We start from the raw sequence: 15705 nt of genomic DNA on the forward strand, positions 1-15705 counted from the left end.
GCTTTTGCAAATAGCCTGCAGGGGACATGACGTACTTGCGCAGTGACTTCTGCGCTGTCGGGGCTTTTGCTCAGGCTGAGAAGTGTCTCCGGGGCAGGGTGGGAAGGGCACAGGGAAAGCGGGACAAGGAGGTTCCAGCCACCTCAGTGCAAATCTCGGGCAGCGTTTCCACTGCCTGCAAAACGCTGCGTGTCCTCCGCCGGCTCTGTCTGCTCTAGCTCCCCACGCTGTGAGATTTTTTTTTTTTTCAGGGGAAGAGGCATTTTCTTCCCCTGAGGAGTTCTGTCTGTCCACATGGGAAGTTTTGGGGGCAGTCAGCTTGGGATGCGGGGCTGTTCCCGCTGGAGGGGGGATGCTCTGGGGCCGTGGCAGTGACTGCGGTGCCTTCCCCCAGCACCCATGGAGTATGTCAGCACGCGGGGAGGTGCAGGGGCCGTCGACTTCGAGGGAGCCCTCTTCTCCGGCTACGCGCCCGACGGGGGCCTCTTCATGCCCCAGCGCATCCCCTCGCTGGACTGGGACACCCTTCGGAGGTGGAGCCGCCTTCCCTACCGGGAGCTGGTGAAGGAGCTGTGCTCCCTCTTCATCACGGCTGAGCTGGTCCCGCCGAGCACGCTCAATGGTGAGCCTCAACCGTGCGGAGAGCTGCTCACCGGGGTGTGCACGAGGATTTTGGGGCGTTCAGATGCATTTGCCCGCCTTTGCCCCATCCTCTTCGCACACCCCCCGGAGGATGGAGCCTGCTGCACCATTGCCTGCTCCTTTCTCTACCCTATTCTCCTCTGTCACCCCACTGGTATTTGTTAACTCCTGGAAAAGGTGTCCCCTGTGTGCAAATAGGGATTCTGGTGACTGCAATCGCGATGGCTGATGCCATGGCCCTGCTTGTTGCTGGGGGACCCTGCTGCTCTGCTGACCTCCCCTCCCACCAGAGCTTTCTGCTGCTCCACGCTCTCGCCGAGATCTGATTTTTAATGTTTTTAACATTTAACAGCTATCACTTCCACCAGAGGGCAGCTACAACCTCTGTCTCAACAGCGTGTTATGATAAAATTTGGGTTTCCTGTATTTTGTGTGTTAACACAGTTTGCTCTGATTGTGTCAGATGTCCTCTGGGGTTACTTGCCCTAGAGCTATCAAACACAATGAAGCTGGGCTGGTTTACTCCTAATAACTAAGAATAACTTGTTGGATATCTGTCACATCTCCAGCAACTGACAGTCTTTGGGTGTGCAGAAAGCTTCCCAGGAGCTTGAAGAGCACAGATGCAGGAAACCATGGGTCAGAAAAATACTCCTCTACCCAATCTAACAGCCCCTCTAACCATTTTCCCTCTAGACCTGATTGACAGGGCCTTCAGCAGGTTCAGACACAAGGACGTCGTCCATCTGTCCAGGCTGAAAGACGGGCTGAATGTTTTGGAGCTCTGGCATGGGGTTACTTACGCATTTAAGGATCTGTCCTTGTCCTGCACAGGACAGTTTTTACAGTACTTCTTGGAGAAAAAAAAGCAGCACGTCACTATTCTGGTGGGTGAGTATGCCTCTTTGTGGGGGGTAAAATTTCTGGGCAGGTTTTTACCTTGACGGCCATCATCCCATGGCCCTCCCCATTGATGCCCCAGGGTAGTATTGCCTTGTGGGTGGCTGGTGAGTGATCTCCGGGCAATGCTGGGGCCACCAAAACATCTCATGGAGCATCTCTGTATTTTTTTCTTAAATTGCAGAGATGCACGTTTGACTGATGCATCAATTTTTTGCTTTTTTTTGGTTCTCCCTCACTTTGAAACAGGGACTTCTGGGGACACGGGGAGCTCGGCCATCGAAAGTGTGAGAGGGCAGAAGAACATGGACATCTTTGTTGTGCTGCCCAAGGGGTTCTGCACCGAGATACAGGAACTTCAGATGACCACTGTCATTGAAGACAACGTCCACGTCTTTGCTGGTTGGCACTGCTGTTGGACTGTCCAGTTTATGGCCTTGCTGTGTCAAAACCATGACCCTAAAAGTCTCAGGGGCCTGCTGCTTTAGCAGCTGCAGCCAGCCGGCTCATTGCCGTCATGGTCACCATGCCCAGACATCTGGCTCACAGGAGCCTGTAGCAGACATCCCCAATTTGATGACCAAGTGGTTCAAGGCTTCCTTTTCTCCTGGCCACAGATCAAAGCTGCCTCCATGCAGGCGGTTGGTGTTTAGCTGCACTGAATTCAGCACCGTTTTCTTGGCACTAAAAGGATCAAGAATCACCCCTTCCCTCTGTCCCCTCACCTTCACGGGTGGTCCATCCCCTACCGCTGTGCCGTCCCCATGGTTCGGAATCACCACTGGATGCTTGAGCTGTCCCATGGACTTCTCTGCTCAGCCAGGTCTCACCTTGGCATCTCAGAGGGGATGCAGGCATTTGCCTTCCTGGCAAATATATACTTGGTATAAGCAAGAGCTCAGAGTGCAGTGTCTGCAGAAACCACCCGGCATCCACGCGGTGCTACTCAACCCCTGAGGCAGATGGGCAGCTCAGGACGGCCCTGGCTGCAGAAAACCCCAGGGCTTGAGACTGGCCCTATTTCTGAGCAGAAATACCTTGTGCCTGATGCGCTGATGTTGGCAGATCTAATCTTTCCATTCTCCTTTTGACAGCTCATGGGAACAGCGATGAAATCGATGAGCCCATCAAGGAACTGTTCGCTGATGTCGATTTTGCCAGAAAATACAATCTGATGAGCTTGAATTCGGTCAACTGGTCTAGGATTATGGTGCAGATTGCTCACCACTTCTATGCTTACTTTCAGTGCGCCCCATCCCTGGATACCACCCCACTGCCAATGGTGGAAATTGTTGTGCCAACAGGAGGAGGAGGAAATATCACAGGTGAAGGGAAAAAAAGATGGGTTAGATAAGGAAGAGAGAGAGTGCTGTGAGCTATGGACTAAAAGCACTTTACAGATACTGGGTATTGCTATTTATTAAAACACCCACTCTCTGGTAAGATTTCTTCAGAACCACTTACATTTTATTACTCATGTATGGCTATTACTCATTCGGGTGTCACTGATGATTTGCAAGGCGCAGAAAATCCCAAACCACCCTTTGATGATGACTGTAGCTATCTTCAGGATGAGCACATTAGAAGAGGGCAGAATGTGTTTGATCCAGAAAAGAGGGAAAATACTGTGGCTCTGGTTTCCTAAGTGAGACATTAACAGAGGTGTGGAGTCCTGCCTGGTCCTACTCTGGTTTGCATGGTAGCGTGCAGTCAAGAGAACCACTCTTAATTGCATAATCTGGCCTTCTAAATGTGAGTCCTTGATTGCCTCAATCCCAAAATAGGCATACAACTGTTTTATGAAAGCAATAAAGGATTCAATGTACTCAATTGCATTCACTGCACTTCCAGGCTGCCCATCTGAGGCAGCATAAATAAGCTGCAAGAGCCCAAAAGTTTAATTTCTCTTCCTTGAACAGCAGCAGTCTGACCTCTTGGTCCCCTTCCCATCCATCTTTAAATGTGGAGATGCCCAAGGGTCAGTGTTCGATGGCAGGTGGAGCGTTGCATCCCTGGATTTTATAATCTGGTGCTCCATCAAAACGTTAAAGACGGGTATCTCAGAGTCCATTAGGGAATGTCGCTTGTGTTTGCTTCTGAACTGTATGCTCAATCAATTTGTACAATGACTTCCTTGCTAAATCTCCTTTGAATGTTTCTTCATCAGGCATGCATGTATTTTTTCCACTTTTTTTCTAGCTGGCTGTATTGCCCAGAAAATGGGTCTCCCGATTCAACTTGTTGCCGTGGTTAACAGCAATGACATCATTCATAGGACTGTTCAACATGGAGATTTCTCACTGTCAGAGAGCGTGAAGGCTACATTAGCATCAGCCATGGATATTCAGGTATGTAATGAATTGGCCAAAATGGGAAAATACCAAATATATATTTTTATAATTTTTTTCCTTGTACTCTGTTCTACCTGGTTTGTGAAAGCATAATTCTGCCACTGGCAGTGCCTCTCAGTGATGCATTAAGAGGTGTGACTCATATTGAGCATTTATGCTGCAGACTGCTGAGCTGAGATAGATCAAACACCTTCCTCCTCACTTTTCAGGGCTTGACTTTGTAATCTTCATTCTTAAATGCTGGGTTTCTGGGATTTCGTTATGTGCAAGGTTAGCAAGAGGGATGTTTTCTCAAAATGTGACACTTGGAAAATTATAAATCCCATCATGTCTCAGGCGTTTTGTTGATGCTTCTGAAAGGCTCCACCAAAAGCAAGAGAAGAGACCAGGAAGAAGGTAGGGAAGTCCAGAAGAAATGCCTCATCTATGGCCATCTGCTGCTTGCTCAGAGCAAAACAAGTCTCAGCAGGCAGGCAAAGGCCTCAGAAATGAAAAGTCATGAAGGTACAGAAACCAAACACCTGGAAGCAAATACCTCCCATTTCATACCTACCCTGTGATCCACAGGGACTGGATCTGCTTCCAAACAAGTGACCAAAGTGTGAAACACTTGGTGTTGGATCACTGTGGCCTTAAGCTACCTGGATTTTCCAAAAGCTGTTCAAACACATTAGGAGGACCTGGGAGCCTGGAGGAACTGCCGTGCTTTGCAGTCACTAAGTCATTATGCCCCCATCACCAGGCTGCTGTGGTCTGCAGCTTGACTTTCCTTCCGAGGCATGAATTTTTTTGGGCTCCTCAGAGCTCAAAGGGCAGCTGGGCTCCTCTTTTGTCCTGTGTCCCTTCAGTAGCACTGGTCCACTGAGGCACCTGAGCATTTGCCAGACTTGGGGATCATGAATGAAGGCAGCCAGGCAAGGTGATGTCCAGAGATTCCCGAGGAGCTGGATGGGTGTATCCCTCTGCACATCCCTCTCCATGGCTGCATGGGGCATCATTGTTCAGCTCACATCTGAAGCATCCATGCAAAAATTTCCATAGCTCAACAGGTCAATCATGCTGGAGGGGAATTTAGGAGGTCTGTAGTTGGGACCTGCTCAAAACAAGGTCAGCCCTGAGGTCAGACTGGGTTGCTCAGGGCTTTGTCCAGTCAGGGCTTGGAAACCTTCAAGGATGGAGAGTGCACAACCTCTTTAGTCTGCTTCTTCTGCAGACTAAGCTAAAGCAGAGAAAACTTTCCAGTTAAGCACTAACTGAAGAGTTGAAGGTGAAGCAGAAAGTCTAGTGTGGATGAGCCTTGTAAGGAGCAATCCCAGGAGAATCACAGTGGATTCTGCGTCTTTTCAGTACCTGAAGCCAAACAGGGGCTGTTCTCTGGCCCTGAGGTCAGGAAGCACTGTGCAGCTCATGTCCACACACCACAGCTTTCCTTAGGAACGGTCCCCAGCATGACCTGTCCTCCAAACTGGGCCCCAACGTTCTCCTGGACAACTCTAGCGGCATGGGACAAAACCAGACCAGAGAGCTGGCTAATAACTTAAATGGCAAGGCCAGTGCTTGCACCAGTGTCCTGGCCCAGTTTGACTTACTGGTGCCAATGTAGTGACCTGTAGTGGAAACCATAAGGCATGGAGGGTGAAGGGGAAGGTCTGGATGTGGGAGCAGCAGAAGGAAGGGCAGGAGAAGGGGTGTCAGGAGGACGGTGCTGGAGGCACCTCCAGTAGCAGGTCATCGAAGTCCAGGCAGGCTGACACGTAGTTTCTCAGGACAGCCAGGTTTGGAAGCAGAGGACAGCCTAAAACAGGGGACAGCCTAAAGCAAAGGGCAGACTACACCCAGACGAGACTGAAGATTACAGGCTGGAGGCTCTGGGAGATGGTGGTGGGAAGATGAAGAACAGGACTCAGGCCATAAACCACCCAGATTAGGACACGAAAGGCTGAATAAGTCCTGATGACTCACCAAGGTAGGACAGGATGGAGAGACAAAAGGTCACAGGCACTGTCAGCTCCTAAAAGATATAAAGAGCTCATCCAAGACCAGGACTTGAACCCAGGAGATGTGATGAGGACTCTGTAGTCGGTGCCCCTTGTCCTGTCCATTCCTACAAAGTATCTTGGCCAAACCACCTGGATGAACATTTCCTGGTGCTTGTGAGCATGCAGGAATGAGACAGTGAGCAGTGAAATTCGTTTGGGACCCTCCTGTACGGTCTTGCACCAAGTTTTGCTGCAGTGTTGCAACACCGATTGCTACATAGCCATACAGGCCAGTCAGGCCCTATATGTGCCTTATACGTTCATAAAGATTATCAGTCAGCCCTGCAGGGAGCTGGGTGTCTCATTAAGTCACGCGGGAGCTGGGTGACTCACAGCAGCATCTACAACACCGAGTAAACAGCTGGATATTTCTGGTTCTCAAATACATAGTGTGTTATTAGCCTGGGTTCCTCAAGGTGATTGTACAGATGTGGTCACACTGTTGATTTATCAGTGATCCCTTCATTAGGGGTTTTTTTTTTTTAATTCGATGGTCACTGCCAGACTGCTCTGACAGGTCAAAGGTCTGAAAGACATCGTGTTCCCAAAGACTTGTCTTGGGATGTAGGTATGTGGGGGGAAGACACAAAGCCCACCCCAGCTTCCACCAAGAAAAACGTGGCAGTAGGACCTCAACCCTAATTAGACATCAGAGAATCCACACAGGTGCTTTCCGCCTGAGACAGATGCTCAAATTTCCGCTGCTCACCTATTGCCTTGTTATCCCAGGAGCCTTACAACATGGAGAGGATCCTCTGGCTGCTCCTGGGCTCCGACAGCCGCCTGACGAAAATGCTGATGGAGCGATTCAGCGTGTCGAAAAGCCTTAAGCTGCCGGAGGATTTGCACAGAAAGGTCAGTTCCTCATGCATGCGGTGCCGTGTGTATACGTGTGTAAGGAGATTTACTGCTACCAGTCGTTTTCAACTCATTTTCAGGATAAAAAAATCACAGTGGAGAGTTTCCAACCAAAAACTTAAGTGTGAGGCCAGAGGAGTTTTATATCAGTGTGTGCGCATGGAGATGTTAAACCCCCCTTTTTAATTATTTTTAAAGAAACCTCTTTCTTCTTTGCAAAACTGATTAAAAACTGCCTAGAATTATTTAAGTAGAACATGCAACCACCCCTTCCTTGGCCATTCCATTACCGGCATCGGCTGTGCACCGAGGCTTTGTGCAGCAGGTGCCAGCACAAAACCGAATGTGCCCTTTGGGAGTGTGTCTGCTGGGATCGGTGCTGCAATTCATCGTTGTCCCAAATGGGAGCACAAATACAAAGCTGAGAGAAGTACAAGAGAAAAACAAACATATGAGTTGTGAGGCTCTTTGGCCCAGATGCAAAGTCCTGCCTCTTCCCATCCAACACGTGTCCTCCCCCACTGAGCATCCTTTGCCCGGCGCCTGCTCCTGCTTGCGCAGCAGCAAAATAAATACTAAAAAATTGCATTATTAAAAGAAAGAAAAGCTATTACACTGGGGTGGGTTTTAGAAGCTCTCAGAAACTCCCTTGGAGCCTGCAAATAGCAGTGCAGAGCTGAGAGGCTGAATCTCAGCTCCTCTCCTCCCACGCTCCCAGCACCTGGGGATGGAAACCCCTTGGTCGCACCCCGGACCTGCGGCCTTTTCCAGCAGTGCCTCATCTCCCGGCTGCAGCAGCAACCCCTTTTCCTTCAGTCCCTAAGGAACCCCATCCTCCAGCATCCCTACTTCCAACTGCTTTTTCTGACTGCCCGCGGCACAAGCCCGGCTGGATACCCATGGGGTGGGGATGCCCTGTGCAAACCAAAACATTTCCCCTGGGGCCGCAGCTCTCTGAGACCCTACGCTCATGCTCAGCCTCCGACGAGGACATCGTGCGAGCCATGCAGCGCTGCTGGGAGGAAAACCGCTACCTGCTGTGTCCCCACTCTGCTGTGGCTGCTCACTACCACTACTCGCAGCCGAACAGGTGAGGAAAGCTGTGGTGGGAGCGTCGGGGACCAGAGCATCAATTCTCCCTTTGCTCCTGCAGCACCTCCAGCTCAGGGCTCGCTTACATCAAATGTTTTCTTGCTTTTCTTTCCTTTTCAGCGTGCCCCGGTGTTGCTTAGCTCCAGCCTCCGCAGCCAAATTTCAGGACGCCCTGCTCCGAGCTGGCCTGGTTCCCCAGCTCCCCCCTGAAATCACTGCCTTAAGGGCGATGGAGACCAGGTCCACTCCCCTGGAGCGGGGACAGGACTGGGCGCAGGCACTCCGGGAGCAGATCGAAGCCATGGCACGGCGGTGGGCGATTGCTGGGCAGGGGGTCACGCAGACCTGAGCTACTGGGGCATGGCTGGCTCATCTTCCATTCCCAGGAGAGCCCAGTGTTATGTTGGGAGAGGAGCCTATGCTCTCCATGCAATGAGTTATTAGCAAGAACACAGTTCGCTGTTGAATTATATAGACTATTTCATAACATTTTCAGTAAAGAGCTCTGCAATTGTATCCCCTTCTTCCTAGTAATTCATAAAAACTGACTGAAACCTTGAATAAACCTGCCTGTTCTATCATTACTAGCTATTACAGAAAGCTTCCTTAGCACTACCCACAGGGACCAGCGTCCTGAGCATTATCCAGTGATTCTGGCCCCGTGCTGGGATGTTCAGCCCAGCAATCCCAGTAGCACCCAAGATGCTCAGTGAGAAACATATGCACGGCTGGAGCGGATCTGCTTTACCCAACCCTGTAATTTAAGCAGTGCCAGGGATCATTCCCAGGCATCGAAACTTGGTCAGTCATAGAGTTAAATAGCAGAAGTTTTCCCTGGACATGTTTATCTTAAGGAGCTACTTTCCAGTGCCATATCTTGCAGCTTTTGGTCCTAGTCCTGCTGCAGACTCTTCCTGGGCAACTTCCACTGAAACAAATAGGAAATGGGAAATTCCCCTTATCTTCTGCCTGAAACTTCAGGTCTTTCAATGCCACGTTTCCATCATATACATATAAATATATAAATACCTTGTGTGGGAGCTGCCTCCACAAGTCATGCATCTGGCAGGAATCTCTTGTGCCTAAAAAGGGGGAAAAAAAAAATAGGAATTACACCAGGGGGGAAAAATCCCCCTTTGCCATCAAAAAAAATTCCCCCTTTGACATCAAAGGAAGTCCCGTAATGGGAGGATTAATTTGAAGGTTTAGTGGCATTTAGCAGGGTAAAAGTAAATTCTGTGAAGTGAATCAGCATGGGATGTTGCAGAATGTGCGGGAAGGGTGGGAAGCTTTGCCTGGGCTGCAAGCCACCTTGCTGGCACCTGGGCAGCCTTTTTCTCGCTCCCCCCGGCACAGACGGCCCCGCGCTGCCTCCTTCCATCCCACCGAAACCCTGCAGGAGAGGAGGGACCCGTGCCTCCTCCAAGGTGGGGGCTGAGGCTGCCCCATCCTAATTAACGGGGTTGAGGGAAACAGCTTAGTTGAAAATGATGCGAAGCCCCACAGCGCTTGGATGCTGGATGGTTTTAATGCTAACAGCACTACTAGTTGCATGGATCGAGCAGCTGGGAGGAAAATGGTGGTGGGGTCCAGGAAGGTCTGATGCTTCACGAGGCCATCATTTACCCCTCTTTAAGCCAAAGCGGCCAGCAAAATACCTCTTATTTAAGCAGCAATGCAGCCTTGTCTTCAGGAATAACCTTGCCCCAAAGGATGGCTTTGCACTGGGGGCCGGTGCAGCAAGACACTGGTGGTGCCGATGAGAAACCCCCCTGATCCTGTTTGACCCCCGCAATCAGCTGCCCCTTTCATTGATGCCCACGTTATTCTCGTTGGACTCCACCGCCTTTAATAGCTGCCTCCCCAAATCTTGCGGTTCTCAGCCAGGGATGGCTGCCCAGTTGTAATTTAGCTCTTAATCATAGCTTAAGACACCCCACGAGGGGGGGAGAGGCTTGAAATTGCACCCAGGTCCGCATCCAGTGAGAGGTTGCAAATCCGGCTTGCTGGCCGGGACTGGAGCAGGAGCGGGGAGGTGGGAGGGTGAGAGACCGGACCCGGATCCCCGGCCAGGGATCACTGGGAAGCACGGGGCTAGGGGCACCGGGCTTGCAGCCCGCCAAAGCCTTGGTGTGTTTTGCAAGCAGAAAGTGTGGCAAATACATCCTACGCTCCCATCCCAGTGCCCCGAAGCAGTAGGATGGGTAAAAGGGTCCAGCCTCGCTGCAGACGATGCCCATGCAGGGTGAAAAGGGGTTTAATTCTCAACCATCCCTGAGGATACCCCTATGGGGTGAGGGTGCTGCTTCTCCCCCAGTCCAAACCTGACTGGTTTTGTGCAGCATGCTCCAAAAACTCTCTCTGCGATTTCTGGGGCAGAAGTGCAGCAGAAAAAGCCTGTTTCATGCCTGGAGTTGAGGCAGAGGGAGAACAGAGAGGCTCGGCTTGCGGGGTGCTCCCACAGAGGGCAATGCGTGGCCGCACATGGTAGCCCGGGTGCCCGGGATGCGGGGATGAACCTGGCCTCGTGGGCATGCCGTGTCCCACCGCCTGCTCGGGGACCGTGGCATCCCTGCCTGCTCCCACACTGGGAGCTCCCACTTTGGCCCCAAAACAAGTGCTTGGGGCTCTGCTCACTCTTTCTCAGGTCTTCAGCTGAGAAAAGGTCAGCTTTGTTTCATGGAAAGATGGAAAATGGAGGGAGGAAAGTTGTGCAGAAAGGCGGTATCTCCTCACTCGACACTTTCATGGGTGGCTGCGGGCTCTGGCAGCTTGACATGCTCCCAGGGTTAATGATATATTAGTTCTGCACCTTCCAGAGCTGATCACAAATCCAGGCCAGACTTGCAAAATAATTCATCTCATATGTCAACTGCTCACGCTTTTCTCCAGCAAAAGTTCCCATTTCAGGTCCCTCACCCCGAGCAGATCCAACCCACGTGATCCAGGAGACAGTGATGCCCACGAGCCCGTGGCCATCCTCCGCGGGGACCCCATGTTCCCCCAGAGGTCAGGACACCCTTCACACTGAGGGACATGGCTGGGATGTGTTCCTAACACCTACGTACCTCGAGGACAAAATAATGTGTTGGGATGGAGATGCAATGCACTGGGATAGAAGAATAGGGCCCCCATGGCTCAGCTGGAGGTTTCTACCCAATAGCTCACACATACCAAAGCATCTTTCTGTCCTGTAGCCATCTGTTGGCACGTCCAACAAGGGAGTGGAGTGCCTGCCCCAGCATAAGTTGGGATCTGTCTGGCTACACGTGGGGTCTACCCTTTAAGCCATCTGCCTCTGAGCTAGCACTCATCGCCTGGTGTTGCACCCCATGGAGACATCAGCAGAGGAGTCATGCTGTGGTTCCTCACTCCAACCATTAATAGTGCCATCAAGAGTACTATTAATTAAAGGGGGACATGGGATGACTGGATGTCTGCAGTGCTGCCTGAGCTAAAATTCAGGGGGGGATATAAAATTCCCCAGTGGGCTGTGGATGAGGATGCTATGTATTTTCCACGAGCTGAGCAGTTGCGCCTTCCCCCATGCTTTGCCACAATGTCCATCCCCATCTTCCAACTCACGGCCACCCACCCCATCTCTCCCACCCAAGGAACAGATTTTGGGGCATTTCATCCACTGACCAGGACATCACGTCCTTCTGCTCCAATGTTACCTTTATGGGCTGGGAGGAGGAGTCCACACCATGGTGAATTATAAGCCAATGCTTTAAAACAGTGTTCTGAAGGTTTGGGAGTTGAATTATTATTTATAATGCCCTGGGGGCACCGTGTAATTTATGGACAGGTATGAAGACAAGTAGGCGCTCAGACGTGGGGATGAGCCCTGTGTAAATGCCGAGATAGAAAGATAGATAGATGGATAGATGAAGATAAGCTTCTTCTCCAGGAGAGCTGGAGATTGAAAAGCCTGCTCTTATAGATCTCTGCTGTCCTAGGGTAATACCTACTATTCCAGTACTTTCACTCCATAAAAAGTCATCTCAATTCTGGTGCAAATCGTTTGTTTACTCTTTTTTAAAATTAATTTATCCCAAGTGCAAGGGAAAAAAAAAAAAAGGAGTTGCTTTGTTGTTGCAATTTGCTGCTAGGCATTCCTATGTGTGCTAATGATAAGTATTAATTAAATAGCTTGCTGTTGTCTTTTAAATGCAGTTCTTTCAGGCTGTAATTAAACACAGACACCCAGCCCTTTCTGTCTGCATAGAAAGAGGCAGGCAGGCCTCCGGAGCTCTGCACTTCTTTCCTTGTAGCAGGAGAGAAGTGGAAAATGAGGCAAAACCAGTTTCCATTGAAAACTCACCACCCTGTGCATGTCCTTCACGGGGAAACCAACCAGCTCAAGGAAATTAAAGGAATGCAACTTCCAAGATCCCAGCCCTGCAATCAAAGTAAGTTTATATGCCCTTAAGATCTTGCAGCTTCATACATTTTAAAGGCAGAGGAGATCACTTTGTTTGATCTCCGGCGCAACACAGGCTGTTGAACATCACTCTGCCGCGTTCATCAAGCCCAACAACTTGTTGGCTTATGAACATCTTGATCTGAAGCTCTGGAGATAGGATTCCATCCCTCTCACTTGCTTCTTGGTTTCCCCTGTTTTTTTCACCCTTGCTGTGAAAAACCAGGCACTGCTGTAAATCCCCATCCCCGTGCTGCTCCCGGGGTCAATATTAATCTCCCAGCGCAGGGTGTGCTTCCCAGGGAAACCTGAGCTCCCACCAACCTTGCTGCCCTCTCGCCTCCCCGGCTTCAAATAGAAACTCAGAACTAAAGCCCTCTAGAAACGGCCAATAAAAAAGTCAGATGCTCACGTGATGGAAAGCAACCCCCAAATAAAATTTGCCATATGACTGCAACGCTGAATGACACCTACACCCAACATTATTCCTGCCCTCAAAGGCAGCAGGGCTCCGCTTATCTAAAATGCTGCTATTAATCAGTAAATACATGAAGAAACACTGGCCGTCTGCTGTGTCACTTGTAAGAGTGGTGGAGGAAGATGCAGCTCGCTTGGAGGACGCCCTGGTCAGAGCTGGGCCATGAGAAACAGATTTCTATCCCACAGCCACTGTGAGGAACGTGGGAGGGAGGAGAGGAGGTGTAGGGGGAACCGAGCCAGCTCCTGCTGGTCACCCCAAATCCACACGTCAGCCTGTAGCTGGACCCAGTTCTCAACAGACGGCGACAGCGAAGAGCTTCACCGTGGCAAAGGCAGTGGGGAGCGTGTTCAAGAGCTGCACATGTGTATTTTTTTGAACGGAAACATTTAAGGATGCGTTTGTGTAATTTAGAACCTGAGATCTGTAGAGTATGTATAACAAATATACAGAGAATATAAGATAGATGCATTGCCTGCCTGTGAGGGGCTCCTCGATTTGGGGTAGCGCAGCCCTTGGGGCACCCCAAGTGATGCTCCTCTGCCTTGATGGCTCCTCACACTTTTCAGAAAACAGCCACGGCCCTTTTGGGGTCCTATCAACCCAAGGCTGGATTTGTCATGGGCTTTTCTGTCCCCTCCCCAGTCCCGTGGCTGGGTCTGTCCTGTGGTTTCGATGCAGCCAGATGGGTACAAACAGGGAGTGGGGAACACGGGAGAGAGTCTGGGACCCTTTGCGGGCTCCTTCCCTGGCGAGGGGAATGCAGGGCTGGGAGCATCCTTGGGGCTGTCGATGTTAACAGCAGCAGAAGTGGCTCAGAAGAGGATTTTCCCCAATTATTTGTATTTTAGAAGCGAGGAAAGGAGAGAAATGAGAAAAGAAAAGGAAAAAAAAAGGAGAAAGCAAAGCTAGCTTGCATTCAGAAATTAAATATTTAACTGGAAAGGAATTTGAATTTGTTTGGATTGTAACAGAAGACTTTGTTCCACCAAAAATGAGCTGATTTTGAGCAGACACTTTTTAAAAAAATATATTTTGAGCTAAAAAAAAGGGATATTTTGAAGCCAAAATGACTCACTTTTAGTCCAAATGGTTAGAATTGTGTTTGAGTTTTTGGAAAGGAAGCAAATTTAGAAATTTTGGAAATCTTAGAAATCTTTAAAACACCATATGACAAAAAAAAAGGCAATATGGGGGAGAGGAAAAGTGTTGCCTTGCTGGAGCAAGAGGGCCGGAAAAGAGAGGAGCCAGCAGCTGCCCTGTGTGGCTCTGTCCTTGCCCTGACACCCCTGAGATCACCCCGAGCGCTTTAAGATCACAAGATACTGAGAACAAAGAGTTTGTGTTCTCTTTTTTTTGCTCTCTAGTTCCCTGCCTTTTGGGGCTCTCAAAGCTGTTCAGTATTTTTATGGCAGGGTAGAAACCGCTTCTTAAAGAAAGCAGAGCAGAAAAATCACATATAATATGGCTCCAGGAGGGTGATGTTTTCAGAAAAATAGAAAAATTATGATTCCTGGAAAGAAAAATAATTAAGAAGTGATGAGCACAGGACGACAGTGATATTTCATGCAATTCTTCACTATCCATCTCCTTGCTTTTGCTTTGGGACTCCTTGAGCAGAGAGCATCGTGGATGTTTGCACAGGCTTTTGCACATGAATATGAAACAGCAGTGGGGATGCTGCTGTAAAGGATGGGGAAGGCAGAAGGGGTCATGTAGGAACACAGCATTTTTTTGGTATCTGACATATGGAATGGACTCGCTGCGTTAGATCCCGGACCGACACGGAAAAAGAAAGATGACACATTTGCTGTCGAAGTTTACAATCAGAGCTTTAAGCAAAAGACTAGCTTTTGGGGATGGGGTCTTTTCCGTCGCTGACTTTCTGCGTGACCCTGGGGAGCGTCGAGATGGGGTGAGGACCCGGGGGGGACACCCTCCCGCAGCCCACCCGGCCCTTGGCACCAGCCTGGGCGCTGCGACGTGGGTGACTCCCGGGGTGCCACGCCGGCTGGGGACCGGGGTGCTGCCACCTCCTCACCCCGAGTTTGGTCCTCTGCGGCTCCGTTTGGTCCCTACCTGCCCGGCAAAGCACCAGCATCCAGCCCCCGGGGAGCTCCTCGCTTCCGTTCCTTCGGGATGCTTGTGGGGATTAGCCAAGTTATGCTCCCTAAACCCATCACATGCGTTTCAATAGTTTTAATTGTTGCCTTTAAGATAATTACAGGCTGGAGAGAGCGGACGGGAAGAGCCCTGTGGATTTGCACCGGGGCTTGGGCGCGCTGTTTTGAACGGTACGGGAGGTTTGCCGCTCAGCAGTGTTTTACCTGCTCGGGAGAGCGTTTTGGATGCCGCAAGGAGGGACGGACTGCAGGTCCCCGCTCCCCACGGCTGGAACAACTGGAGCAAGGGGTTCCCCTGGCACCCCACTCCTCCTGCCCCCGGTGGAGAACATCCCTCAGCACCCGGCTTGGCAGGCGCTGACTCTTGCTCATTTAAGCCACAGCTTTTTCCTCCTTGCCGAGCCCTTTCAGGAGGGAACGCATGCCTGAAGTGAGCAGGATGCCGAAAATCAGACTCACAGTGGGGCAGGGAGCACCCAGGGCCCCCCTTGCCCAGAGATGAGACATCACCTTCACTCAGCCTCAGCACTCTGCTTGGCTCTTAGTGAGGTGGCCCATACTTGGGTTTTTTTAAGCTATTACAGTGTGTCCTGGTCCCTTGCTGGCTATCCATCCTCCATGGCCAGAGAGAATATCTCCCTGATGTTAAAGGGAATATATCTCAGTCCCTCCCGTAGCCTGGAGTAATTCAATATTGAGTGAGAGGCGACTGCTTTTTCCCTGTTTGCACCTTTCTTGCAATTATTTTGTTGGAGCTCCCTGCTGGGGAGCAGGACAGGCCATTTCTCAGGGATAACAT

At 50.4% G+C, this 15705-nt stretch overlaps 1 protein-coding gene across 1 annotated transcript; it reads left to right on the forward strand.

Annotated features, from left to right (window-relative positions):
* Positions 1-387: 387 nt before the first annotated feature.
* Positions 388-8231, forward strand: THNSL2 (threonine synthase-like 2 (S. cerevisiae)). Its single transcript, XM_010580741.1, has 8 exons — positions 388-622; positions 1339-1533; positions 1792-1944; positions 2637-2867; positions 3742-3890; positions 6662-6787; positions 7741-7880; positions 8003-8231. The coding sequence occupies exons 1-8, from the start codon at positions 400-402 to the stop codon at positions 8229-8231; spliced, it is 1446 nt and encodes a 481-aa protein (XP_010579043.1). The 5' UTR covers positions 388-399.
* Positions 8232-15705: the final 7474 nt, after the last annotated feature.

The sequence above is a fragment of the Haliaeetus leucocephalus genome, unplaced genomic scaffold (assembly GCF_000737465.1).
Source record: "Haliaeetus leucocephalus isolate CR32 unplaced genomic scaffold, Haliaeetus_leucocephalus-4.0 Scaffold741, whole genome shotgun sequence".
Classification (NCBI taxonomy): Eukaryota; Metazoa; Chordata; class Aves; order Accipitriformes; family Accipitridae; genus Haliaeetus; species Haliaeetus leucocephalus.